This window comes from Sciurus carolinensis, chromosome 3 (genome assembly GCF_902686445.1).
Source record: "Sciurus carolinensis chromosome 3, mSciCar1.2, whole genome shotgun sequence".
Lineage (NCBI taxonomy): Eukaryota > Metazoa > Chordata > Mammalia > Rodentia > Sciuridae > Sciurus > Sciurus carolinensis.
In genome coordinates this window covers 14,656,393-14,684,038 of record NC_062215.1, presented here as the reverse complement: position 1 = coordinate 14,684,038, position 27,646 = coordinate 14,656,393, and the positions used below count along the sequence as shown (strand labels likewise).

Here is a 27,646-nt window from a genome sequence, read left to right as displayed (position 1 = left end):
CTTTAGGATAAAGTGATTGGATCATGAGAGCTCTGATATCATTAATGGATTAATCCATCAATAGGTTCATAATTGAACAAACTGTGGGGAGGTGGTGGAAATTATAGGAGATAGAGTTTAGTTGGAGGAAATAGGTCACTGGGGGTTTACCCTGTAAGGATATATATTGTCCCAGACCATTCCTTATTACTCTCTGCTTCCTTGCCACCATGAGGTGAGCAGCTCTGTTCTGCTACATTATCCCTGCCATGATGTTCTGCTTCACCCCAACTAATGATGATGGGTTCACAACCATGTGATGGGACCACATGACCATGGACTTAAAACTCTGAAACCATGAGAAAAAGTAAGTATTATTTTCCTTTAAGTTGATTTTTCTCAGGTATTTTGTCACAGTGAAGAAAAACTAACACCCCAGCATCATGACTTACTTCCTCCCCCTAAGTACCATCTTTTAAAGGGTCCACTTTCTCCCAATAGGACCATAGGCTGGGTACCAAACCTTTAACAGATGGCAGCTCTTTGGGATGGACACTTAACCAAACCATAGCAGGAAAGCTAGGGCAAATGAATAGATTACATTTGTGCATTAACTCCTATGATCAGAAAAGAATATATTATTAAGAGAAAGCCTAACTTATGGGAGGCTTCATGGAGGGAGAGAAAATGTTTTGAGTTTACAAAATAGCATTTCTCCAAATGACCTTCTCAGTCTCATTTTTCCCACTAAAGATGGTAATTCCTACTCTGTCATCATGTGAGTCTAATATAAATTATTCATCTTCTAAAGTTGAGCATTTGGGGAAGAATCTGGGGGGAAAAGCAAAAAGAAAGCAGGGTATGACCAGCCTAATCCAGGGATCTCTAGCCATTTCAGTGTCAGGATTGGCTGCATTAGGCCTGTAGTTAGTTGTTCCACATCTTCAAATACCACCCTATGACCCCAGATCCCTGACTCCCAGTGAATACAAGAAGGAGGTAAGAAGGGGGTCTTTTGGACTTTCTACTTTCTTCAAGGATAGCTTTTGCTCCTCATTGCCACTGGGTGTCACTGTTGACAGGTTTTACACGGTCCCATCAGATCAAGGGTTTCTGCAGATCCACGTGTCTTTGGCCCCTGATTCTTTGCAGGAGAGTGATCTACTGCCTCAGGGTTAAGTCCAGCAGCAGATGACTCCTTGTCTGGGTTTCCAGGGTTACACCTTTTAGAGGTCAGTGCTTTGGATTTTCCATCCCACCAGGCCTCTTCAGAATTGGTCTAGGCTCTTCCCCTTGTAGACTTTACCTTCTGTTCTTCCTTTCCCAGGATCTATCCAATCAGGGGTTGGCTAGCCCCTTCTTGCCAATTCTCAAAGCACAAAAGATCTCATTACATCTATTTCCCAGAATAACAGAACTCCTAAGGGTAGCTGCCTTTGTTGTCTCCAGGAGTCCCCAGACATATCTTCCTCTAAACGACAAAGCGACCTGCTTACAGTAATCAATAGCTGCCCTGATTATCTTCAGAGAAAGAGTGAACTTTAATACCCCTAACATTTATGCTCTTAAAGATGGTCAAGGTGACTTTTTGGCATCTTTCTAGATCTGAGAAAGCATAAGTTAAAAATTCAGTGGGTCTTCTTACTTAATGGGTAGTAATAGTATTTACCTTATAGGATTACAGTTAGAAAGAAATGAAACAGCACTTGGAAAACATGAATGTGGTACCATGCACATGTTCACAAGTGTTGGTTTTTGCTATGTGAATAATCCCGATGGTAATCGTGTCCTTAATTGTAATCATAATGAACTTGAGGCAAGAGTCAGAAACCTGTGACAACTGTTAAGGACCATCAAAAATTGCACACACCATGCGCATTTCTCTTATCTGTTATGATATCTCCTCTGACTTTCCTAGTCTTTTTCCTCCTTCTTCCTCTACTTTCTTCCTTTTTGGTTTCCCAAGATTTAGGAATAGTAGTTGGATAACCAAACTTACAGTTCATTTGCATTGAACTAAGGGGTTTCTAAAATCAGGAAAGCTTTATGCCAACTGGAACTGGCTGGGAACCCTAATACTAATATTACCCAAAGCGTTTCTCAGCCATGCCAGGGTCTTCTGTGAATTCTTTTTTTCTTTTGAAGGTGGTGCTGGGGATCAAACCCAGGCTTCAAACCCAAGCTTGCTAGGCAAGTGCTCTACCACTGAGATGAAACTCCAAGGGCCTTCTGTATTAAAGGCTTGTCTTGGCCCAGAAGCCCAGATCCTGTCCCAAGGAGAACTTATGCAGAAAGGGGGGGGGGTGTCAGTTCTGTCTAAGTGTGTATACAGGGACAAAACTCATAGTGCATGTTTTGGCAATGCTGATGGAAGACATCCAGAATTTATTTTTGATTAGGACAAATTCAAAAGATTATATGAAACCAGGATTGGTGGCACATACCTGCAATCCTAGCTATTCAGGAGGCCAATGCAGGAGAACTGCAAGTTCAAGGTGAGCCTCAGCAACTCAGTGAGACCCTGTCTAAAGATGAAAAATAAAAAGGAAAGGAGATGTAGCTCAATAGTACAGTCCCACTGAATCCATCCCTAGTAACACACACACACACACACACACACACACACACACACACAGGATTGTATGAAGTCAGAAAAATGTTATCCTGGGGGCATGGATTGCTTGAGCTCTATTGAACATTTCCTTGTGCAAGTCTTACTCATCTTAGCCTCAGGAAGCTTTTTCATTTGAAAATATTGTTTACATTTTTTAAATTGTGAGAATATATACATAATATCTACCATCCTAACAATTTTTAAGTGTACAGTTTGGTAATGTCAAGTACATTCACCTTCCTGTGCAATCATCACCACCCTCCAGCTCCATCCTGCACCATGGAGACTCAGTACCCATTAAATAACTCCCAGCGCCCTCTTCCCCCAAGTCCCTGGCAGCCACCATTCTACATACTCTATGATGGATTTGACAACTCTAGGTACCTCATCTGAGTGGAATCACACAGTATTGTCTTTTTGTGACTGACTTACTAGAAAAAAATTTAATGATTGGTTAGAATAAGAAGAGAGAGTTGCACAATGAACCCGGGTCTCTTGTCTCCTTTTGCTCCATTTTACCTATATGACAGCTATGAACACGTGCTATCTAGCTCATTTTTAAAATTTATTTTTTTAAAATTCCCTCAGTACCAAGCAAGGTTCTACTTTTTTGGGTGTGCGTATGGTGCTAGGAATTGAACCTAGGGCCTCACACATATGCTGTCCTCTGAGCTAGATTCCCAGCCCTATCTCATCTTTGTGATCTTTTTTGTATATTAGAATCCCCTGGGAAACTTTTTTTAACAAATTCTCTTTCCAGAACCCTGTTCCAGAACAAATTAGGCAGAATCTCAGGGCGTGGAGGTCATTGCTGTTTAGAAAACAAGTGCTAGGCAGTTCTAATTTGCAGCAGAGTTTGCAGGCACTGCCTAATTGAAAGAGCTTAGAGGCAGAATGACAACTAGCAAATCGAAGTGTTTAGGATAAATGGTCTTTAAGGTCTTTTTGAATTCTAAAATTTGACAAAATCAGCTAATAACTTTGTAATTCTCAATTAGTGGTTCTGCCACTATTATTAACGTTGGATCCGTGTAGACACTCCAGAGTGTGGTTCTACCTGCAGTCCAGTGTTGTCATGACGACCTCACTTTAGAACCTTCTTAGTACTGACTGACCCCCAACTTAGGATGGAGCCACTTTGGATGCAATAATATACACATTCAGCAGAGACTGCACTTCGAAGTTTGAAGTCTGATTGTTTTCCTGGCTTAGCAATATGTGGTTCAACGTCTTGCAGAACTGGACAGAGGGAGCAAGCCATAACTTGTCAGTCACACAATTGCTGGGGGTTGGGGGCGGGAGGGTACTCTACAGTGTGCTGTGCTGCTAGGCTATGGTGGTCAGTAGGTTAGGTGTATTAAGTACATTTCTGACTTGCAATATTTTCAACTGACAGTGGGTTTATTCAGATGCAACCCTATCGTAAGTGGAGTGGCACCTGCAGTTACACTCATCTGTGGGCACTGGACATTGTAGTTCCCCTGTCACATTCATTCAGCAATCACTAAGATATCTCCCATTTCCTTTTTTTAAAAAACTTAAACCAAGTGAAAATTATAGTCTTTTACTCTATCAACTTCTAAAGACTACAAATTTATAAATAATTCCAGGGTCATAAGAGAGATATTATAAGGATATTGGTTCAAGCTTAATGTGTGAAATACTTGTCTGAAACCAGAGTGGTTTAATAGAAGGAGTTGTCTTGTGAAATCTTAATTTCCTTGATTCTAGTGCTATACAAATCATAGGATGCCATCTGTCCATCTGTAAAGGGTGCTATAGAACAAGATTTCTAACATAATGGAGTGAGGATGCCCTATGAGTTTCTGATTCCAGAATTTTCTTTTATTTATTTATTCCTTTACTTATTGGCTATACTGGGGATTGACCCCAAAGGTGATACACTGAGCTACATCCCCAGCACTTCACTTTTTTTTCATTTTGAGACAGTCTCAAACTTGTGATCCTTCTACCTCAATCTCCCAAGTGACTAGGAATACAGAGTCGTACAGCACTGTGTTCAACTCCAGAATTCCATTATTTTAAAGTCAGACAAAAAAATGAATGAGGAATTTTTTATGTTAGAAAAAAGGGTATGTTTAGAATTAGACAGTGGACTCTGTTTAGATGATCCCATTTTTGTTGGCAACATCCAAAGCATAATCAGGAGCCAGTTGAACGAATGCTTTCTTCTCTCCCTCAGGCCTGACCAGGGTGTTAACCCTGGCCACATCAATGTCATAGAGCTTCTTTATAGCTTGTTCAATCTGATGTTTGTTGTTCTTGACATCCACAATGAACACAGTGTGTTGTGGCCGTCAATCTTCTTCATGCCTGACTCAGGAGTCAGGGGGAGCTTGATGACTGCATAGTGGTCAAGCTTGTTTCTCCTGGGAGTCCTCTTCCAAGGATATTTGGGCTGCCTATGGAGCAGCAATGTCTTGGGCCACCAGAGGGTAGGTGATGTGCTGATCTTTTTATGGCTGTGGATGCCCTTCAACACTGCCTTCTTGGCCTTGGAAGTTTTTGCTTTGGCTTCAGCTTTGGGAGGGGCAGGAGTTTTCTTCTTAGTTTTTGGTGCCATCTTGGTGAAAAGAAGGAAAGGTTTTTGAGTTCAGAAATGGAGCTCCACTCCCTAGCCAACATGTATGTTATTAAATATAAAATCTACAAAATGCATTCATATGGACTCTATTTTAAAGAAGATTCATTATAACACATGACAATCTGAGCTTCTCAAGAAGATTAATTAAGGTTGATTATTTGCATTGTAAAAGAGTTAATGATCTCATAAAAGCATTTATGGATGATACGGTTACTTTGAACATCTAAGTAGATTTACAGTTCAATGGTCACTTAGCCAAGATGCTTAGAGACTGAAAATTTAACTGCCCTTTCAAGCTCATTTGGAAATAAGGAACATCTGAAATGCCATTAGGAAAACCGATTATGATTTAATAAAAGTTTAGACACTCCACTGAAAACATGCAGCATGCCAATATTCAAAGCAAAAATAACCAAGATTTCTTGAGTGCTGTAATATGTCAGTCACATCAGAAATAGCATTTCATTTAATCCTTGCATAAGCCTTGTAAAGCAATATTTATTATCTCATTCCTGTCAAGTAATTTGTTCAAGAGCACAAATTCCACAGAGTCCAAATCACTCTGTTTCTTTGCCTCATACCAAGTTATCCTAATCCAATGCTCTTTGAACAAAACCGCTCACAACTTGAAGACCAAATGTGTTTGGGTTAATCTTTGCCCTTAAAATATTTTCAATAAGTGCTAGTTGCCAATGTTTAAAAATTAGATTTGTATAAAAGTCTGGATGTCCCAGCTGTCTTGAGGAATCAGAAGGGCTGGCGGCCCTGTTCCTGCACTGGTGAATTTTGACAAGGCTGGACAAGCTTTGACTTAAATGTGTACTGAGCTCCTCAGGTTGCACTGTCTGCCTCCTTGCCTCCTCGTCATATACCTCACAGGAATGCTGGGTGACAATTGTGATTTGCCTCCTCCCACCCAACCCTTCTCATCCCTCCTGTCAGTGTCCATGTGGCACCTGTTGGCATGATATCAAAACCCCCAATTTAGAATCTCTTCCACTTCCCTTGTCCCATTTCAGAATCCAAACACGCTAGTTTTGTTTGTTCCAGACTCGTTTTTTTGTTCATTTTTGTCACTTCCCAAGGGTAGTTGGACCTAATGAATATTCACCTTAAAATTTTTGCACAGAGGTAACTATTGACGTCAAGAAGAAGAGATAAGGCTGGAAGGATATGGAGATGGGCCCTTGGGTAAATTCCTGGGCAGTAGAGCACAAATAGCATCTGTAGATATTTTCTAAGAAACTTACAAAAAAAGCTATTTTTAAATGAGGACCTAGGTGACTGGGGTCCATAGCTCTCCAAAGAAGGGAAAATGCCTGGTTGGTATTTTTGAGTGGACTATGAATACCTCGTGGACACTAAATGCCTTACCCAGGGTTGGGCAGCAGGCTGACTTCCTTAAACCCATAGACCTATATAAACCCCCAGACAATAACCACTCTTGGGTATCCCTCTCTTGGGACTCCCTCCCTCCTTGGGAGCTCTGCTTTCTATTACTCTAATAAATCTTGCTACTTTGCTCTCACCCTTGTGTCCAGGGATTTTATTCTTCAAATTCATGAGACAAAGAACCCAACCCCACACTCCATGCTACATACTTGGGAGCTCTCCCTGTATCTATGTAAGGGTGAGTAAAAAGGACCAATGGCTTTTTTGGGAGCCCCAAGTTCCAGTCACATGTTTATTCCTCTCTCTGGAACAAAACACTGGGCATCTGTCAGACACTTATCAAGGAGCCCACTAAGTCCAGTCCTCTACCGGTCTCTGGCATGTTGGAAACAGAGACTTACCATAGGTCATGACCACACTGGTAAGGCAGCAGTTAAGTCCAATAGGTCACATGGGAGGAGGGGCAGGAAATGCTGACCCCTAGAAGCTCCCCAAACAGGGAGGTGTCCACTAGCCAAAGAGACAGTTTTCTTGGTGCAGGTACTTATGATCTGTTCTCTTTTGTTTGTCTTTCATTTAGGTGGGAGCCTGGGCCTCAAAAATAAAACATGCCACTAGCCTGCATTTTAAAAATTGGGATAGTCCGGGCTCAGTGACCCATGCCTGTAATCCCAGTGGCTCGGGCGGGAGGCTGAGACAAGAGGATCATGAGTTCAAAACCAGCCTCAGCAATGGTGAGGTGATAAGCAACTCAGTGAGACCCTGTCTTTAAATAAAATACAAAATAGTCTGGGGATGTGGCTCAGTGGTCGAGTGCCCCTGAGTTCAATCCCTGGTACACCCCACCACCACCAAAAATTGGGATAGATTTGATCCTCAAACACTAAAAGGAAAATGCCTGATAATTTTATGCACCCAGGCCTGGCCTGATTACCAACTGGGGGATAAAAAATGGCCTCTGGAGGAAAACAAACTCAACACCATCTTAAAGCTAGACTGGTTTCACAAAAGGGATGAGTGGTCAGAAGTGTCCTATGTAGAAACCTTTTGACTCTCATGCTCAAAATGGCAGTTTCCTTGCTTCTTAGTGGTCTGTCTGATGCCCATCTAAAATGTAAGTTACATGAACAAGTGCCCAAATCAGTTTGAGTCCAGGGAAGGAAAAAGTGTCACTTTTAAATCCAAGGTACTGTGGGACATAAAAGACTGTTTTCTCTCTTCTTGCATTCTAGGATTCTGCCCTTTCAATAAGTTCCTGCCTAAATGGCTTTCTCTTCTCTCTAGATAGGCACGCTCACATGTGTGCGTGCGCGCGCACACACATACACAATCCCATAGGTACAATTTTTCTTTTTCTTAAAAACATTTTTCTGAGGGCTTCATGGACTTCCAGATTCTTTAAATATCTGGGCTGACTCTAACCTGATCCAAAAGTGACCCCTGGTCTGATGTCATCTTTTTCCAGTCTTTGTCTTATTCTAAACTCAAGTTTTTCTGATAAATTCATCTTTGGTCCTGCACCAATTAGTCTTGTTTTGTCTAACTGGAGTTTCTAGCCCTATGGTTTTCTTTCTGTTGTTTTTATTCAGAGGCCAGTTGTTCAGGAGTTAATTCTCAGATACACTAGAAAAGGAACGAGATCATCTTCTCTGAAGAGTATTAAGTAGGAAAAATAAACAGTGGTGCTGGTGGGAGTGGATCTGCCCCCATGGAGGACAAGTGGTCACTTGAACCTTTGATTTCAGGTCTTCCATAGACGACAGACTCTACTTCCAGCGTCTCCAATTGTACAGGCCTATCCTATAGCTGAGTCATACTGCATATGAATGCTCATAAGTCTCTTAAAAAAATACATCCAAATGACTTTCAGGTCATGTGACTTAAATTGGTTAAAAAGATAAGACTAAAGATGTCTTTAAAATTACATCTACATGTTTTTCTAAGAGACCAGCTAACCAAGAGTAGTATTTATAAAATTTTCAGCGTACAACATCCTTTGCTTTTAAGGATTTTTCCTTTGGCAGGAATAACTGACTTAAAGAGTTAACTAGACTTGTCTGATACCTTGGCTTTCATGGGGAACATAATATTAACAACTAGAATGAATATGTTAGATTTACACAAATGGGATTAATCTTCATAAACATGTTAAAAGAGATATCTGATTAATTTACAAAGTTAAAATACTCAAACGCCAACTGATAAATACTAACTCAAGTACTTTTGGCTTTTTAAGTTCCATAAGACAATGTATTTTGTGATTTATTAAATGTGTTTTTGTAAATTGTTGGTAAATGAAAATTCAGTTTAAAACGGCTTTGTTTCTGGGCCTTTACTAAAAACAAGATGATTAAGGGTTAAAATTCTATTTACTTGTGTTGTTCTACATGCAAGGAACAAACAAACAAACAAAAAAAAAAAAAAAGAAAGAAAAAGAAAAACCAAACTAGTTGTTTTTTAAAATTTTTTTAAGTTATAAAAGGACACAATACCTTTATTTTATTTATTTATTTTTATGTGGTTCTGAGGATTGAACCCAGTGCCTCACATATGCTAGGCAAGTGCTCTGCCAGTGAACTACAGCCCCAGGCGCCCAAACTAGTTTTGATGAAAAAAAAAAACAAAAAAAAAACCTACAAGGAAAGCATAAAATATTTTATTTTTATTGAGAAAAAGTAATTTCGTTTATGTTCACAAATTTTAAGTACTGTTTCAAATTGTAAACTTAAAAGGTTAACAACTAGGATAAAAATATAAGAAAGTTATAGATATGAAAATATATTTTCTTAACAAGGAAAAAATGTTTCTGAAAGAGAAAAATATCTGGCATGGTAAAGTAATATTTTTATCCTAAAGTTCAAAATAAAAAATGAGACAGGACAAAGCTAAGGATGTAAACAAGCTATAGAGTATCTAAGTAAGTTACAGAAGGTTTGTAAAAGGTAAATCTCAAAAAGTTTGTGGGTTATTAAGTTGCATATCCTCAGTGCAGTCACTTAAGGTTATTTAAGGAGTTTTCTTTCTTTCTTTCTTTTTTCAATGTTTTTGTAGTTGTAGATGGACAGCATGCCTTTATTTTATTTGTTTATTTTTATGTGGTGCTAAGGATCAAACCCAGTTCCTCACAAGTGCTAGGCAAATGCTCTTCCACTGAACTACAGCCCCAGCCCCTATTTAAGGAGTTTTCTAAGGTCAACTTTTAATATACTGATATAAAACAAAGTCTAATTCTCTATGCTTAAAAATGACAAGATTTTCTTAAAAGATTGATCTGATCTTATTTATCAAGATAATTTCTTATGTCTATTAGGTTTCATTAACTAGGGTTCATACCTATTTTAAAGTTTTTTAAAAAATGTTTTATAGCCCTGGCTAAATAAACAACTGTTATTTTAGGATATCACAATAGAATTGACACCTTAAATTTATGTGACTAGAGATATGTATACAAATGAAAACTAAATATGTTTGTACAAGCTTTGTCTAAGTGTTATGTAAAAGCTAGTAAGATGAAAACTATATAGGTTTAATACATGCATGGTAAGCAATGAAGGCTCTCTTTTATACATCGTATCTGACATAAAAGGACCACACTGTCATTTAATACCCTGGCTTACATCTGTTTTATCTATACATATGTTTCATTGTTATATAAATGAGATGCATTTATACATCAGATAAGTCTATTTTTGATACCTCACCTGAGTTAAGGTTCTACCTCTCACCTTACTCCATGTTAGAATGACTCCAAAATGGTCCATAATTAAGCTCATTTAAAGTTATGTGCAAAAGATAATTTTTATTATACAGATTACTGTGATTTCAAAATAAATAAGGGATATAATGCAAAACTAAGGAAAGATTTGGGTAAATTATAAAAGGTATTAAGGTTGTAAGAAAGTTGTAAAAGAATACAAAATTTGTAAAGAATTTCATATATTATGAGTTAATAAATTAATGGGTCTTTGTAGAGGCTAAATAAATATTAACTACACCTTAGTGTTATTATAGACACTATGTTTCTTGGTTTGAAGCTATTATACAAACTAAATCATCATACAACTTTATAACTGTTGCCTGGTAGGATTTTACAAAATTACTACTCCTAACAAAACAACCTGAGCTAATTTAAGACAATAAACCATCAGATAGGATATAATACTGACTTTCAGTACTACTACTGACCCCAATTAAATAAAAAGAGTAACTATACAATCATAGGCATTAAAGTTAAAACCCAGTACTCTTATTTTCAAGAATGGTGAAATTGGCCTGCTGGTTGTTTAAAACTAAAACTTGGAGACCAAGTCAAAGATGTAAAAGGTAACAACAACAACAACAACAACAAACCCAAAACCTAAAACCCAAACACAACAGCAACAACAACAAACCAGTCAATATTTTGGCTCTTGCCCTCTAAGGTCAGCCAGAATGCAGGGAATGACTATACTTCTCTAAGGGCCCTGCAACTCTGGTGAGTCACCAGGTTTCCTTATCAGGGGATCAACAGGATCCTAGAGACCGGGAAGCCAACCAGTACACGTTCTGCAAAGGGGAGTGTCTTTGGAAATAGTCCCTGATGTTTCTGAGAAAGCTATTTTACAAAAAATTAGATGGCATTCCACAGCTCAAGGGGAAACCTGTGCCATTTTAAAAATTAAAAATTGACTATGTTTTCAGCAACTCTGCTGATGTTTCTAAAGCCTTAAATGACCTCCACTTAGAAGTGAACGGCATGCTAGACCACACCTGAAACTCTAACAAGTTGCTATCTTTGCAGTCTTCAGAGGCTGACTGATAACACTATATTGTTTTGTTCTAATTGTTTGCAAAAATTAATACTTGACTTTCTTGTTTATGGCTGCACTGGCATGATCCTTACCCTATGTATATCTTGTCCAGTCACCTGCCAGCTGCTCTCATGGACCTCTGTACCGCCCTAATGCGTGAGACACCTACAGAAGACCATGGAGACACTACCATGGAAGTACCAACTGACTTTTATGCATGTCCATTAGATAGGCCTCTGTAGGAGGACCCTGGCTGCTGTTCCCCTCTCAACACCCCTTTCGGCCTGAAGAAGCTAGAGCTGTCATTGCCCAAATTCCCTAATGACAGTTAAGGTTACCTTTCTAGAGGGGGGAACAACATCATGAGGAAGAGATAAGGCTGGGAGGATATGGAGATGGGCCCCTAGGTAAATTCCTAGGGAGTTGAGCACAAACAGCACTTGCAGATATTTTCTAAGAAACTTACAAAAACTATTTTAAAAGCTGGACCTATGTGGCTGGTGTCCATATCTGTCCAAAGAAGGGAACATGCCTGATTGATATTTTTGAGTGGACTAAAGGTCCATGAATACCTCATGGACACTGAGTGCCTTACCCAGGGTTGGGCAGCGGACTGACTTCCTTAAACCTATAGATCTATGTAAACCTCTAGACAATAGCCACTCTTGGGTATCCCTTGTCTCTCTCTTGGGACCCCTCCCTCCCCAGGAGCTCTGCTCTCTTTCAATTATTCTGATAAATCATGTTTGCTCTCACCCTTGTGTCCATGGACTTTATTCATCAAATTCATGAGACAAAGAACCCAACTTCCTGCTCCATGCTACATTGACTTGACATGTTATCTCCCACGCGGTCCTTTTACTCTTGCGCTTAATAATTTGTCTTGTTTTCATTTATTCTGGTGTTTGGGAGCCTAACTTTGGCATTGCTGGTGGTGTTGGGGAGAATGCTTCCCACTACTTTTTGGGGGGACCTGTGACCTTGCTGAGCTGTGATTGCCCAGAAAGCTGAGATACCTAGAATGAGGGTGTGGACGTAGTGTGTGAAACCCGAGTGGAGTGAAGTGCCAGCTTTGTTCTGGCCCAAGAAGAGCCAAGTCTGGGTCTTGACAGAGCCCATCGCATCCCTCGAGTTGGTCTTCCGGGCCTGCCTCTTGCCCCACACCGCCCACCTTCTGTTCTTAGTATGAAAACACCTGGTGAGACAAAATCATGCAACTTGATTTTATTAGGACAGGATGGTGGGCACTGGAGTGGCACTTCCCAGGGCAGAGGGAAGTGCTGGGGCAGCATGACACAGATGCCATGTCACTAGAAGGCGCAACTGCTTTCCACAAAGCGGCGACACTTCATGACCCGCAGGTAGGTCTCGGCCTTGTGCAGGTCCTTCTTGAAGCAGGAGAGTAGCCCGTAGTTCTTGAGCAGTGCATCATCACTGCGCAAATTGATGTCAAACTTGTCATAGGTTTGCTTGAGGATCTGCCCAGCCCTGGGGCTGCCATCTTCCAGTTCCTGCAAGGGGAAGAAAGGGCAGGAGAGACCGATTCCCCCGGGAGCTCTGCTCTCCCTCTTCTAGCCATTTTTCTCCCTCACTCTGAGGCCAGAGAAAAGGTGGGAGGATTCAAAAGGAGAAATGAGGAGTAAGGTGCGTCCTCCTGCCTCAAGCCCTGACTGGTAAAAAGAGAGCAGCAGCCTATCCGTCCCCAGCCCACGGAGCCCCAGCCCTCAGCCGGGCCAGGAGGGTCTCCAGGCCCAGGTCAGCTCTGGCCCCAGGGTTGGGGATCCTGGCGCCATCCTCACCCGCATCAGGGCCTGGATGCCCTCCTCCAGGTCCTTCAGTTTCTCATAGACGCGGTCGGAGGTGCCAAACACCAGACTGTTGGTGAAGACCCTGCTGAGGAACTGCACAGGGCCCAGCCACGACTGGATGAGCAGCAGGGAGAAGCGCAGCAGCTCCATGTCCTGCAGAGGGAGGGCTGGCGTGTGACGGGGAGGCCTCTGCCTGGGCCTCCCGCACCCCGCCCCAGCCTGGGGGAGAAGGCTGCTGGGCAGGAAGGAAGAACTGTGTCCAAAAAGAGCCCGGACAGTCACTCACGGATCTCTGCTGGGCCTCGTCTTTGCCCGTGGGGGCAGGGATGGTCTCTGAGAAGCAGAAGGCAGCCTGGGCGTTCTGGATGGAATACCGCTGTCCCTCGGGGATATAGGCACGCTCCTGGGGAAGCACCGTGCCAAAGTCGGAACTGGGGACCAGCTCTCATTGCTACTTTTTTGGGAACCCCTTCAGTGTCTACTCAGTTTCACTTGCATAAAAAGCCCTGAGCCCCTCTGTTTCCTCCCACTGCTTCCTGGTGGGGGGAATCACCCTTGCTGCCACCCCGCCCAATGCTCATCCCTGGGAGCTTACAAACTCTTTGTAGGTGTCAGCAGCCAGCTGGTGCAGGTGCTGGGCTCGAAGCACAGCATTGGCAAACAGGCTGGACAAAGGCATGGCTGGGAAGGTGCTGGCCTCCCGAGGCCAGGACAGGCAGAGCAGGGTGAAGGCCAGGAGCCAGGCAATCCGACAAGCTAGAGAAACGCAGGAGGGCCAGGAGGCCACCCTGTCTAAGCCCCTAGAGCAGTACCTTGTCTTCCCACTCTCCCCAGGGACTGAGAACATTCTCAACATGGCCCGGTGTTGGGCTTTGATGGCTATACTCACATTAAAAAGCCCCAAATACCAGGGTTAGTGCCCCCATCCCACCTGCACCGACCCTGCATCTCCTCTCGGTCCATCCCATACCCAAAGGGGTATTAGGGGTGCTTACCTGCAGCCATTGCACCTGGGTGAACTGTCCACAGAACCCTGGCAGTTTGAGGAGCTCAGCCCTAGGATCCTGGAGTTGGTCTCTTGCAGCCCTATTTATACCTGGTCCCTTCTCCCCCACTCCAAGGCCCCCACCTACTTTCTCTATACATTTATGCATGGGGGCGCTGATGGCTGTGCTGATGGATAATTTAGAAGCTTCTTCCACTCATCCTGTTCCCGCTCCTCGCTGGGGTCATGTCCCCCATCCTATCATCTCCTCACCACTCTGATTAGGCTTGTGATGGCTGTGCAGGGTCTCAGCGAGGGACCACCTCGTCCTTCCTCTTTTTAAGTGGGAGGTGGTAGAGGAGAGTAGCCGGAGTCCAAAGGTGCTCTGCCAGAATGTCATTGTGGGATAGTCTGTCATGGTGAGGATGGCCCAACAGGGTTCCCCGAAAGGAAAAAGTGACTTTTTAAAATTTTTTTATTTTCTGTACTGAGGGTTGAAGCCAGGGCCTTGCACATGCTAGACAAGCTCCTCTCCACCAGGACATCCCCATCCCGTTTTATTTTTTATTTTGAGACAGATTCTTGTTAAGTTGCCAAGGCTGGCTTCAGACTTCCAATCCTCCTGCTTTGGCCTGAGTCTCTGGGATTACAGGTGTGCATCCCACAACATTGGGTTAGGACACCTTTCTGGAGAGCAGTACTGACCCCTTCCCACTCTCCAGTGGTTCCCCTCCACTCACTGGAGACAGGGTATGAACTGGGGATGGGGGCCAAGGACAGCCTATAGATCCTGGGGTCTCTGGCCTAGTTCATCCCAATTCCAGTTTTGCTTTCTCCACTCCTTCAACTGGGCCAGCAGAGCGGCGCTGGATGCAGTGCTAATATTGACCACTAGAAGGCACGAACCTCACATACTGACAACCCCCCCAACACTCAGTTTCTGGGTCTCCCCCAAGTCCAGTTCTGTGGGGCAAAGGACCCAAACTTCAGGCATTGCCCCTGATCCTTGGACCTGCCACAGAGATGCAAATCAAGAAGCAGAAATCTCAAGAACAGACAGACCATGAGTGCTTCCTTCCATAGCCCTGAAACCTCAGTATCAAAGTTGACTTGAGTTTCCTCCCTGCATTGAAACTCAGAGTACAGCATCCTGAAAGATGCCCTCCAGTCATTATGGTCTCCTTTTTTTCCTTCTCCAACTCCTTTCAGTCCCTTTACAGAGCCATCAGGTGACGAGAGCCTGCCTGCCCGTCCTCACATTCAACCCCTACAAGCACCTGTGAAGGAGATGGTATCATCACACCCATTCTTCAGAGGAAGAGACTGAGGCTCCGAGAGACCGACTTGCACAAACCAATTCAGCAGAGGCAGCAGCTCTGCACACGCTCTCTTCCGTGTGTTTCGTTGTCCAAAGTCCTATCCCCCGAGCAGCCTGGGTAGTGCCGCTCAGTTATTTTAGCTTCTAAGTCCCTCCGAATGCTGGGATCCTGTCCCAAATCACAAGAGTGTCTTTGCATCATTTGCCCTTCTGTAAGCAGCAGATTGTTCCCCCTCAATTTCCAGGTGAGGAAGTCCCAGGGGTACAGGTTTATGTGGGCACCTCGGAGCAGGGCAAGGAGAGGGTGCAGGGACGGTGTCTTTGGGCCTTCTGGAGCCCAGGCTCTGGAGTGCACCAGCCTCCAAGGCCCCCGGTGCCGATGGGAGGGTAAGTCACGGCCCTTCAGTGCAGCGCCCTGCTCCTGGAGTCTCGGAGCACTTGGCACTCCACCACGTAGGAGAGGATACCCACTGGATGACCAACTATTCTGGAAGGTGGACTTGTTTAATGTCGGCACCAACATTGAAAAGGCACATCCCTGTGGTCTGGAGAGCGAGAGCTCAGACCTCACCACTTCCCCATTTTTAGGACCAGAAGACAGAGCATCTTTCCTTCCGAGCATCCCCAAAGCGTTGCCCAAGCAGTGCCCCCCACCCGACATCCACCCTGAGGCCACCGGGATGCTGGGGTTGTTCTGCTGGTCGGTCTGGGAAGGCCTGGGACAGGGGCAGGCTCTAGGAAGATGGGGCCACACAGGGAAAGCAAGGATACCCTTTCCTCTCCTCCATCCAGCTCCACTGAAGAGGAGGAGCCAGGTGGGAAGTGGAGGGTTTCTGAGCCTGGGTAGCCTTCAGCCACGTTCCTTCTGCATTCCCCAAGGAACGTGGAACCCCCATGACAAAGACTTCCAACTGAAGCTGGGGAATTATATGTGGGCTTTGGCCCAGAGGGAAAGTCTCTGGCCTCCTCTAGGAGGGAGGACAGGAGGGTGTAAACGAGGTGTGGCTGAGGCACCAGAGAGGTTACTGCCAAGGACCAACTGGGACCAGTCAAGACAGGGCAGCCTCTCCTCTCGCCATCTCATAACTGAGGTGACCCCAGAACTACAGTGGCCCAAAGGACTCTGGAGTCCCCTGGGGATACACTCTGGAAACTACTGGGCCCAGAAGGCAGATGTATGGCAGCAAAAGTTGGTGATCACTAATGGGGACCTTTTCAGGGATTCTGGTGACAGAGACCACATCTGTCATTCATTGCTTATAGAAATAAAACTTTGAATTGGGCCTGGGATTTTCTCCTCCTGTCCTGGGAAGTTGCCCAGTCTTGGGGTACCACTGAGACCCCTGACTCCTCCAGGTTCAGAGACTGCCCAATAATGGTCTCTATCATTAAGGAGAGACTATGATTGGCATCTCTGATGTCAGCCTCCAAAGACTCAAGATGAACCCCCCCCCCAGTTGTCCCCAGAGAACACCCCCTTTATAACTTGGATTTCTCAGTGTATTTGGAAACTCTTCACATTTCCAGAACTGACCATCTCTGGGGGTCTGTGTACCTACTGTAGAAGGTCACAGATCTACTCTTGATCCTAATGTGGCCTTTCAGGCTTCAAGAGCCGCTTTGAGGTTCAAGTCTGTGGACTGGGGGTGAGTTTATTTTCTCACTCTGGTCATAGGGATGGTCATAGAGGGATGGGTGGCCTGTCTTTCCACTCCTTGTTGGTGATGTGAGGTCCCCACTTCCCACCTCTAGCTCTAGAAGGTGAACTTGAGGTCAGAGGCTGATAACCACATATCACATAGGGACATATTCTACCTCATCATAGCTTCCAGTGTCCTATACATGAGTCTTAGCACCATTGATCACTCAACCCACTGGGTCAAGGTCTTTAGAGAGGATTATGAGGGGATCCCCAAGGGCTTTTCCAGGGAGGTGTGTTTCGGAAGGCTTCTGCCTGCCAGGCACTATTCTGAACAATAACACATGTAAGTCTCATATAATTGAGGACGCAGAGGCTCAGAGATGAAGCAGCCCAGGCTCCCCCAGTTCCTGAGGGAAGTCTCTTCGAGGCTGCCCATCTCTCCATGTCAGAAGCCTCATCCAGTAAAGAGAGTGGTACTGTTTGGCGTGGGCAGGATTTTCCTTGTACAAAAGATGATTGGGTCCCCACAAAGAAGGTGTTGAGTGAAGGTGGAATTGAAGGCAAGGCAACTCAGCCTCAGAATACGCTGTCCACAGGCATTAAGGACCACAGAAAAAACAGCCCCCTGTAGCCAGATTCAGTGAACCAAATCCCACCGTCCTTCGTATTTGTATTGCACGTTTCGCTGTTCATCTGCGTTTTCACTTCCTGTATCTCACTGGACCCTTGAGTTTACCCCACCATGCGATCGGAGGGCTTGAGCATGGAGGAAGCGCCTTGGTGGGGGAAGGCTAGGGCAGACCCCCCTGTGTGGGGGATGTCGTTTACACTGGCTGACAATCCCAGAACAATCTAGAACTCCAGGACCAGCTAGGTAACTGGACATGCTAGTAGTCTCAGCTTTGAGAATTATCCTCCAGGGAGAGAAGGCCATGGAGAAAGAAGCGATGTGCTCGGAGGGGCGTTCCAACGGCTGTAGGAATCATGGGCTGCTTTTCCTGATGTGTGCCCTTGCTGGAAGTAACCACTCCCACCTGGTCCTAAGGTTGCACGTGGACATCTCCTTCCCTTTATTCCTGCTCCGCAAGCTCTTACAAGGCAGGCTGGATTTCTGCCATCCATTCATTCATTCGTTCTTGCCCTCACTCCCTCCTTCTCTATTCAGGCATTGACTGAGTCGTTAAGGAGTTGGAGCAGGCCAACGGGCACACCAAGGTGAACAGAGACAAGGCGCTTTCTCTTCTGGAGCTCACAGTCCACTGCGGGGAGACGGTAGCTAACAAACGTGAACTATATAATAGTAAAATATAGACGGAAAGGTCAATTTGAGGGGGATTACCATGAAGGAAATGGTAGAGACATTGAGGGGAAAGAAGCAGCCTGGGAGTGGAGAGAGTGGGCAACCCGGTGCAGGCTGGGACCCCAGGATTAAAAACATCTGCTGAGTGGAACAAATGAATGGAGGGACAGAACCAAGAGAGGAACTCAGAGATGGAACGGACTGGGAGCAACAGGTAGGCATGTCCTGTCTAGGTGTCCTCCTGTTAGTAGTTATTTCAAAATAACAAGGACGGGAACTTGAATGTATGGCAACATACATAGGGAAAACAAAAACAAAACCCGAAAAAGTGTGCAAGGCTGTATGCAGGAGCTGATTCCAAGTTCACACGAACATTCTACCAGACTGTGACCTGCGGAACCTGGACCTAGGGGAGGTGTCCGGCCTTCCCCGCCTGCCCCACGGAGACGGTGGGTTAGGTCCAAGGCAAAAGTGTCTCTCTCCTTCTTTTGAAAATTGCTTTAGGATTAAGTAGTCATCTGTTTCTAAGAGAAGGCTTTTGGACTGGGTAGGGCAGTGGAGTGTCTCAAGTGAAAGGCTGCTGTTTCCATGACAACGCAGGACCTAAGGATGTCATTCCAGGGGCCGCTTGGAGACCTGGACACAGCTAGAATTCCCCCGATCAGGTCCTCATTCCAGCCCTGAAGTGGACTAATGGGAGCAGACAGAACTCAGGAATCCAAACTCCATGCCCCGGGATGGCCTCTGGGGCCCCGCTCAGGATAAGGATGAATGCTACCCCCCACTGTCACCCAAGCAGTGGCAGGTTTTCATATTTTGTTTTTTTCTCACCTCTGATTCTGCTGGAAAAACACCCAAAGCCTCAAGTCAGATGGCCCCAGCCCTAGTAGCACCTGCAGCAGGAGGGCCGGAAGTCAAGCTAGGTCAGAGGAGGAACCAGCCTGTATTTAAACCAGGGTCCCGAGGGACCCAGATGGATTTCCCCCAGTGGGCAGTGGGGCATGTGCCCACCAAGGGTCTCAGAGCTGATCTGAGGAGGGGGAGGCCAGCAGGAGCTGGGTTCCGGCAATGGCGGCCCAGGGGCAGCCTCTCAAGGGTGCTGGGAGGCCTGTCCAGGTCTTGTTAACAAGGGATGTTCCTGTAGGGCTTCAGACCTTCTGATGAACAGGAAGAGTGAAACTTTTCAAAGCCCAGAGCTTTGAAGAAGTCAAAATTACCCCAGGATCTCCTCTCCCTTCGTTCTTTCCCTTCTCCTTTGGTTTAAAGTCTTACTGCTGCAAATCCTGCAAGGGAGGTGGATGCGCTATGGGGTAAGAAGGTTGCATATGGAGTCAGGAGGTTTGTGTGTGACTTTTGGTCAATTCATGTAGTTTCCCTGGGCCTCAGTTCTTTGTTTGTATGGTGGCGATAAGGACTAAGGGATTTAACCCAGATAATATAAGTAAGTATGGGGTTGCTCAATAAAATTTTATTGATTATTAAGAGGTGTGTTCAATAAGAATTTGCTTATTGAACCAGCAACTTGGGAGACTGAGGCAGGAGGATCGCAGGTTTAAAGCCAGCCAGCTTCAGCAACTTAGCGAGGCCCTAAGCAACTTAGTGGAACGCTGTTTTAAGAAAAAAAAAATGTTGGGCTCAATAAAAGGTTTTGTTTACATCTGTCTCCTGATTGTGGAGGTAATTATACAGAATTCATAGAACTCTACAACAAAAGAGAAGAAACTCAATTTTACTATATGATAATTGAAAAAATAAAAACCCCAAAAACCAAAAATCCAGCATCTGGTTCAACTTCTGTCCTTCAGATAGTTGTTTTTTTTTTTTTTTTTTTTTTTTTGAGATAGGGTCTCACTATGTTACCCAGGGTAGTCTTGAACTCCAAGGCTCTAGCGATCCTCCTGCCTCAGCCTCCTGAGTATCTGGGATTATCAGTGTGCACCACCACACCCAGCTTCAGATAGTTTTATGACTCCCAGTTTACAGATGAAACAACTGAGGCCTGGGATACTCCTCATCCCCACCATCAGCACCCAGCTAGGTTTCCACTGCCAGAGTCAGTTCTGGGGCCAGGAACCCATAAGACAGACAAAAACACACAAATTGTGAACTCCTAAAACAGAAAAACAGTCAGGGGGGTGTCTAGTGGAGGGGACAGCCTCCTCCCAGATGACTTTCAGTCAACAGGCCCCTCAAGGCCGTAGGGAAGCCCAGTGTTTCAAGGGTGTTAAATTGTTTTCCTGTGCAGCCAAGGCCTCCTCCAACCCAGGGCAGCCCCAAGTAGGGGGAGACCCTGCTTGGGGGAAAAGTGAAGACTCTACAATCTCTGACAGCTACCCAGGTCCCTGGTGGAGGTAGGGGGACAAAATTAGTGCCACTATGCAAAGCAACAGGAAAGCACAGGCTCCAGCTCAGTGGAGGCAGATGCCAAAACAAGCCAGTTCCCTCCGGCAGCCTCAGCCAGGGAGGGAACTGCCCAGCCCAATCCGCCCAGTCCAGCCCAGAGTGTGTTCTGCCTGGTAACACAGATGGACCTGAAACTCCAGGTGTGTCTGCCTTACCCCCTCACCCCACCCCCCGGCCCCCGGAGGTCTAGGGGGATCTGCTAAAAATTGATGCTTCTCTCAGACCTTGGTTCTCCAGGTAAACTGGAAGCTCCCTCAGGATAGGGATTCTCCTGCCTGAATCAGAGCATGAACCAGAGAAGTGCTTCAGGGTCCCCTCCAGGTCAACAGGAAGTGGAGCACAGCCTGGCTGGGAGCGGGGTTTTGCACACAGATTAATGGCACCTGATCTCCCAGCTGTGAGTTGCTCCCAGTTACTCCCACAGCTGGTATATTTGGCCCTGATTTGCAGGACCCTAAGGCCCATTTTGGGGGTAACCCAGGGCCTTCAGATGCGATGCTGGGAAAGTCTGAGGGGTCACCTAAGGACTCCCAAACTTAACCACACTGAAGACTCCCTCTTTATGAATCTCTTGGTGGCTTTGGGTGAAGTTTAAAAGACAATGTCCCAGGTTTGGTGGGGGATGGGTAGGGGGTGTTGTAGAGGCAGAAAACCCCTGACCCTCAGGAAACTTCCAGTCTAACTGGGGAACCAAGAGACATGAGCAACCCAGGCAGTAGCTGAGGCATAGGCTGCTCTGAAGTGGGCTCGGCACTGCCTGGGGCACTGCGGGAGGAAGTTCTGTAAGGAGGACTTGAAGGGCAGGATTGGGTTGGGATAGGTGTTGGGTGGGGTGGCGGGCAAGTTCCTCCAGGGTTGAGATTCTAGCACTTAGAGCATCAGGGTCAGAGGAGTGCAGGGTGAGGGCATCCCTGCTCAGGGGTAGGACCGGCTGGATCTGCCTTTTTGCAGTTGCTGTAGGCCCAGCCAGGGCCAGAGGGGAACAGGGAAAGACGGGGATGTGATGTCAGGCCCCAGCTGGGCCTTCAGAGACCAGATGACCATGGTGGTCCCCCCTCCCACAGCCTCCAGGCCCTCAGGTACCACATTCGGACGCCACGCCTGACCACAGCGGCACACTCATCCAGTCCGCGCACGAGATGCCACATGCCTGTGTAGGTTGTCAGACATTATTTATTCCATGGGAGAATGGGCTCCAGGCTTGGTGCCCCTGGGATGGGAGAGGATGAGAGAGAGGAACAAAGTTCTCACCCGCCCTTCGGGGCCATGGGAGGCCATGGCTCTTCCCAGGTTCTGCAGGAAGCGGGTCTGTTCTGAGTCCATTTGCCGGTTCCAACAAGTCTCTGCTTTCCAGTCCCAAACATGCATAGCCCCCCAGAAGGTGGGTCCCCTCTATGCCCTGAGGACTCCCACTGCAAGTCACTGCCCTCTTGTCCTACTCCAGGTCCTTTGGCAGGAGATGGCAACCTGGGGCTGGAGCGGAAGGTGGCTTGGCAGACCAGTTTTGGAGGCTGTCTGGGGATCCAAGGAGGAGGGGCTGGGCGGCAGCTCTGAAGCATCCATGAGACCCGAGAACCTTGCTGGAGAGTAGGGGGCGGCTCCTCACTCCTGGCCTGGGTGCTCCCCAACAGACCACTTCACCTCCCCTGTCCGCAGAGTCACTATGTCCTCGTAGGTGGCTGTCTGGTCAATGTCCAGGCCCTGGAGACAAGAAATGGAGCTCAGGCCTGGGCACACCCTGACTGAACCAACAGACAGCGGGCACTGTCCTCTCAGCTCAGAGCATCTGGGTCACCTGTTCCTTACCTCATAGGTGTGATCTTCCTCCATTCCTGCTTTGCTGTCATCCTGGAGAGAGTTGAAGGGAGGGATCAGAGTTAGTGTCCCTTAGCCCCTGTTCCTTGCTGGATCAGGCTGGAGAGGGCTGGGGACATGGGCCGGTGCAGAAAGGAGGGGAGGGACGCAAGGTGTACCCTCCAAGAACAACTGAACAGGTGAGCCAGAGGGTGGGCCTGGGACTGAGCTGGGTCTAGAGGGCAGCCACAGGTGCTGGCAAGATGGAGGCCCGGCCCATGTCTGGCCTGCCCTGTGGCCACCTTCTTGGCCAGCGAAGGCTCTCCCTACCCCTGTGGTCACCTTGTCCAGCAGCAGGAAGATGGGCACAATGATGAAGAGGATGATGAGGAGGGTCTGGATCATGATGATGCCATCTTCAGTGTGTTCCGCCTTTTCAACTGTGCCAAGGTGCTGAACCCTGGGGGAGGCGGAGATGGGGCCGTGAGGCCGGGGCAGAAGGTTCTTGAGGGAGCCCACTCTAAAAGCTTGCAGTTGTGGCTCTCTGTGCACCCCTCAGGACCCGCTTCCCAGCATCTGTCCTGGGTGCTCTAGGGCCACACCATCCCATAAGTGGCTGCTCTTCCCTGGTGGCAGGCTGGGCCGGGGAGTTCTGGCTGGCTGGCATGTGAACACCTGTCTGCCCAACACACACCCATGACTCGCAGCTCCGTGCCACAGCCCCAGAACACAGGCTCGGCGGTGCAATTCTGCTGGCAGAAGTAGATGCCGTTGTCCTCGAACCGAATGCCTTGGATGGTGAGGGTGTAGACAGAGCCGCTGCGGGACTGCAGGATGGGGCCCTGTTTCAGGGGCAGCTTCCGAGGCTCCTGGTTCATATTCTGCTTCCAGAACCAGGTCACATTGCTGGCGACGCTGGAGTCGTGTACGTAGCAATGCATTTTCACCACAGAGCCCCGTTTCTTGGCCATGAAACGTGGATGCTGCCAGATCCGGGAACAAGCACTTCCTGTGGGCACCAAGGCCAGGCTCAAAATCCTCCTTGCCATTTTTCTGACTGCCAGCCTCTCCTGCAGGTCCCTGCCCTGGAGGGCACCTCCCCTGGCTCTGTCTGTCCTTGCTTCTCAGGGTGCGAGGAAGTCAGGGGCAGAGGTGTTGGGGAGCGGGCCACCCTAGAGGCCACACGCCAAAGCACTGGACCCTGCCTTTTCTTGGCCCATTTGTGTTTTCTTTAGGACCCTGGGACCCGATTTCTTTCCATGCTCATTACGACAGCCAAGCTTAGGCCTCACCCCAAAGCCTGGAGGCCCACAGGACAGTCTGCCACCTGGCCCCATACTTCGAGCTCTCCTCCCCCTGGGCTACCCTGCACTTGTCTAAAATCCTCAAGGGCTCCCCTCCACCCCCAGAGGACTAAGGCCACACTCTCAGCCTACCAACCGAGGCCCTCCTCTGTCACCTCTGTGGCCTCCCTGTGTGAATCTGCTCTGCTTGCCTTCTTGAATCCCGTGCTTGGGACCATCTCCCGTCTGCTACAAGGAGCCTCCTTGGTCCCAGTAAGCAGCCCCTTGGAATCCGTGAGCCCCTCACTCTGCAAACCCTGCCCCGAGGGGCTGATTATGAGGCTGAGCCCAGCGCCCCAGCCAGATGGGCCTCAGTGGAATCCTCTCTGGCTCCACTGATCTGAGCTCAGCACCCACAGGGGCCAGGACTGAGCAGCTGGTCTGATGAGAGGACAGCTGGCTGGGGGTGGAGCCTCAGAGAGAGACCCTAAGGAGGCCTGGGGATCGCAGTCCTGGGGGGGACACCCAGGCTAGGACGGGACAAGGGTCAGCCCCAGAATAGTGACACACTTGCCCATAGAAGCGGCGGGCAGGGGGACTGACCTTGGGGATTCGGGTACATGTCCTTTTCTGTCATTGCCGGCACGGGCTCCCCTGCAGGGTGGGAGAGAGTGGGCGGGCCCAGGTCAGGCCTCTGGGAGCCAAGGGCGGCTTCCTCCCTTCAAGCCCGCTGCTTCAAGACCCCTCAGCTCTCCCCGCCCCAGCCCTGGGGAGACACAAGCGGGAAGGGGTGCCGGAAGTGGGGAACCTCATCTCCAGCTCCCCTTCTGCCTCTAAATGAGACGGGAGGGAAGTCACGGCTGGGAGGGCGCTCCCATCTTCCAGATGAAGAGGGAACCATCCTGGAACACGAATCTCTGCCCTCCTGTGTGCCCTCCGGGGCTTAGGGGTGAGCCACACACTGCTCCCCTCCTCCTCCCAGGCCCGGCTCACACACAGCCATAGCTGCCAACCAGGTTTGTACCGTGTGCCCAGCACAGTCCAACACCCTTCAGGCAGGAGAGGGGTTGGGGCTGCAGACCCCAGCCAGTCACCACCCCTGTGACCTACAGACCCGGACCTCAGGGCAGCCAGAGGGGGACAGGGAGGCAGCGAGTGTGAGACGCGGGAGGAAGTTGAGAGCAGAAGACTCAGTCAGCAGCACAGAGCGAGGCCGGCAGGCCTCATCGTGGGCGCCATACCTGAGAAAAGCAGCAGCAACACCACCAGCCAGTTGCCAGGCCCCGGGGACAGCACCAGCCTGGCCATGGTCAGAGCTCTGTCCCAGAGCCTGGGCCCGTGACTGCGTCTGAGGCTCTTGGGGGAAAGCGTGTAACTGCCTGGCTGCAGCCCATCTCCTCCCCGCCTCTTCCCCTCCAGGCCCCTTCCTGCCATGCAAATTGTGACCCAGGGGAGGCATCAGCTCTCCTGGGACCCTGGGGGAGGGTGGGCGTTCATCAGCTGGGCTTCTAAGGCGACCCAGGTCGCCTGGGTTGGGAAGCGCAGCTGGGGCCTCAGAAGAAGCCCTGCAGGGTGGGGTTCTGAGTCTTCTGGGCATAGCCTGTACCTCTCTCCCTGGGTCCCCATCCCCTTGATGGTCATCTCCCAGGTCTGCCAGTTCCTGAAAGTACAAAGTCCAGTGAGTCTCCATTCCTAGGCACTTAGCTAAACACATGGGAATGAATCCAAGCTCGTCCTACAAATGAATCTGAGTGCCAGTCGTCTGCCCTGGACCACCTTTACCCTGTGAGAAGAGGAGAACCAAGGAAGGACAGTGCAGGGGCCAGGGGAACCAGGCCAGGCACCTGGAAGGGCCCAGAGCAGAGCCTCTTGTCTGGCATGCAGGTGACTACGTTGGAAGTTGACCTGTGGAAGAAGGGAGCCACAGAGGTTCTTGAGCAAGAGCAGGGCAAACAAGGCAGCCACTCAGGAGAAGATGCCGTCTAGGCCCTGGTGAGGGGCGTCTCTTCCTCGTGCTGTGGAGAGTTTGCTTTGGGCTGCCTAAGTGAGTGGACTAGGTAGAGATGCTTAGAGACAACCCACTACTTAACTATCAGGGGCTTTGCCAGGAGCAGTGGCACATAATCCCAGAGACTTGGGAGGCTGGGGCAGGAGGATCGAAAGTGAGAGGCCAGCCTCAGCAACTCGGAGAGTACCTAAACAACTTGACCATGTCTCAAAAAACAAAAACAAAACCCCAAAAAACAAACCACTCCCCAAAACAAAAAGCATCAGGGGTCTTCTTCAGGGAGTTCTGATGGCATTGTGTTGTCCACAGCTCCAAGGAGTCTTGGGCAAGGGACAGGGGGATAGTGTGGGTATGCCCTCAGGTTCTGGAATTAAAAGGCCCTCTGGCTCTATCCTGTCAGTCAGCAGGGTGGGAGATGGACTGGCAACCCTCAGGAGTTCATGCAAACTCAGCTTCCAGCCCCTGCGGAACCCTTGCCCCAGGGTGCAACCTGCAGACTGAATAGACTTGAGAACCTCAGCCCCACCACCAAGTCCTCTCCAAGTTTTATGTCTCCTGGTGGCTTCCTTCTCTCTTGTCCTTTGCCTCTTTCTCATACTGTGACTCCCAGGAGGGGAAGACAGATGCTAAGTCCTCTGTTGACATTTCACTGTCCCTAGGACCCTCCATTTCTCAAACAGCCTGCGTGGGTGGCAGACCTGCCTGGGTTTGGGGAGCTGCGACCCCTCATCCCACACAGAATCGGCATGCAGAGGGTCTGGGTGCTTCGCCTCTCTCCTGGGCCTACGTGTCACCTGACAGGTGGGGCAGACCAGGAAATCGGGGATCCAAGGGTTAAGTGTGCATCAGAGGGACGGCTGGTTCCAGGCAGTCCCAGATATTCTTGCTCATTTCCAGATGTTCCGAATGGAAAAACATTTCTCTGAAAAGGTGTCAGATGTTCAACTCGCAGAACAAACAGCCCAGGAATAAGAACATCACCTGAGGTCAGCCCTGGGGACCACGGGCCCCTGTGCCAGTTGGGGGAGCATGGAGAGAGACCAGCTCAGGAGTGGGACAAAATCCAGGGGTCTCTCTCCAGCAAATTCTACCCTTCCTGAGCCCCTGGGGAGGGAGGCCTTGGTTAGCTTTGGGGCTAGTGTCTCTCAAATTTGGGAGGCTGTTGGGGAGGAGTGGGGCTCACTGTGTGCATGGGGTGATCTCACACCTGTTGCTCCCTGGGCCGGGTGGTGTGGGGCCGGCTCAGGAGCTGGTCCTGGGGCCCAGGTGCCTCGTTGGCGGGGGCACAGAGGTTGGCAGAGGGCAGCTGGCATCCTCCAGACTCACAAACATCAACATCCCCTGTGGCAGGAATGCAGATGTGTCCTTTGGACTTCATCCCCATTCATGCCAGGAAGGGTGCCCCTCCCCGGAGCCGTGTAGGCAGTGGGGCCCCCGCGGCCTGCCGGGTTATTTGTCACAGTTGGGGCTGTGTTGTTCCCTGTCCTGGGCCTATGATGATGCCCTTTCCTTCCCAGAACAGGAGGCTTCGTGAGCCCACCCCCGCCTCTGCCCCCGACTGTCCGGAGCTGCACACTCTGACATCTGGTAGCCCCCTGCCTTCCAGGAAAACAGCGTCAAAACAAGAGAAGGAGGTGGGGGTGGGATGGGACCAGGGCTCAGACGTTGGGGAAACAAGAAGGCAGGGACCCCAGTCACCCTGGGAAGGGTAGGAGGGGGAAGAGT

At 48.2% G+C, this 27,646-nt stretch overlaps 2 protein-coding genes and 1 pseudogene across 2 annotated transcripts; all 3 read right to left on the bottom strand.

Moving 5' to 3' along the window:
• Nucleotides 1-4,716: 4,716 nt before the first annotated feature.
• On the bottom strand, nucleotides 4,717-5,177 carry LOC124978955 (60S ribosomal protein L23a-like; annotated as a pseudogene).
• Nucleotides 5,178-12,690: 7,513 nt separating this feature from the next.
• LOC124978972 (somatotropin) lies at nucleotides 12,691-14,044 on the bottom strand. The gene is made up of 4 exons (XM_047542966.1): nucleotides 13,784-14,044; nucleotides 13,475-13,591; nucleotides 13,180-13,341; nucleotides 12,691-12,891 (listed from the first exon to the last, which is right to left on the bottom strand). Exons 1-4 carry the CDS (start codon nucleotides 14,042-14,044, stop codon nucleotides 12,691-12,693), a joined length of 741 nt encoding a protein of 246 aa, XP_047398922.1.
• Nucleotides 14,045-22,013: 7,969 nt separating this feature from the next.
• Cd79b (CD79b molecule) lies at nucleotides 22,014-25,269 on the bottom strand. The gene is given in 7 exon segments (XM_047546570.1): nucleotides 22,014-22,537; nucleotides 22,643-22,684; nucleotides 22,973-23,049; nucleotides 23,052-23,090; nucleotides 23,325-23,639; nucleotides 24,517-24,567; nucleotides 25,155-25,269. Coding segments are annotated over 7 exon segments (690 nt in total). The 5' UTR covers nucleotides 25,222-25,269; the 3' UTR covers nucleotides 22,014-22,438.
• Between the last annotated feature and the right edge of the window lie 2,377 nt (nucleotides 25,270-27,646).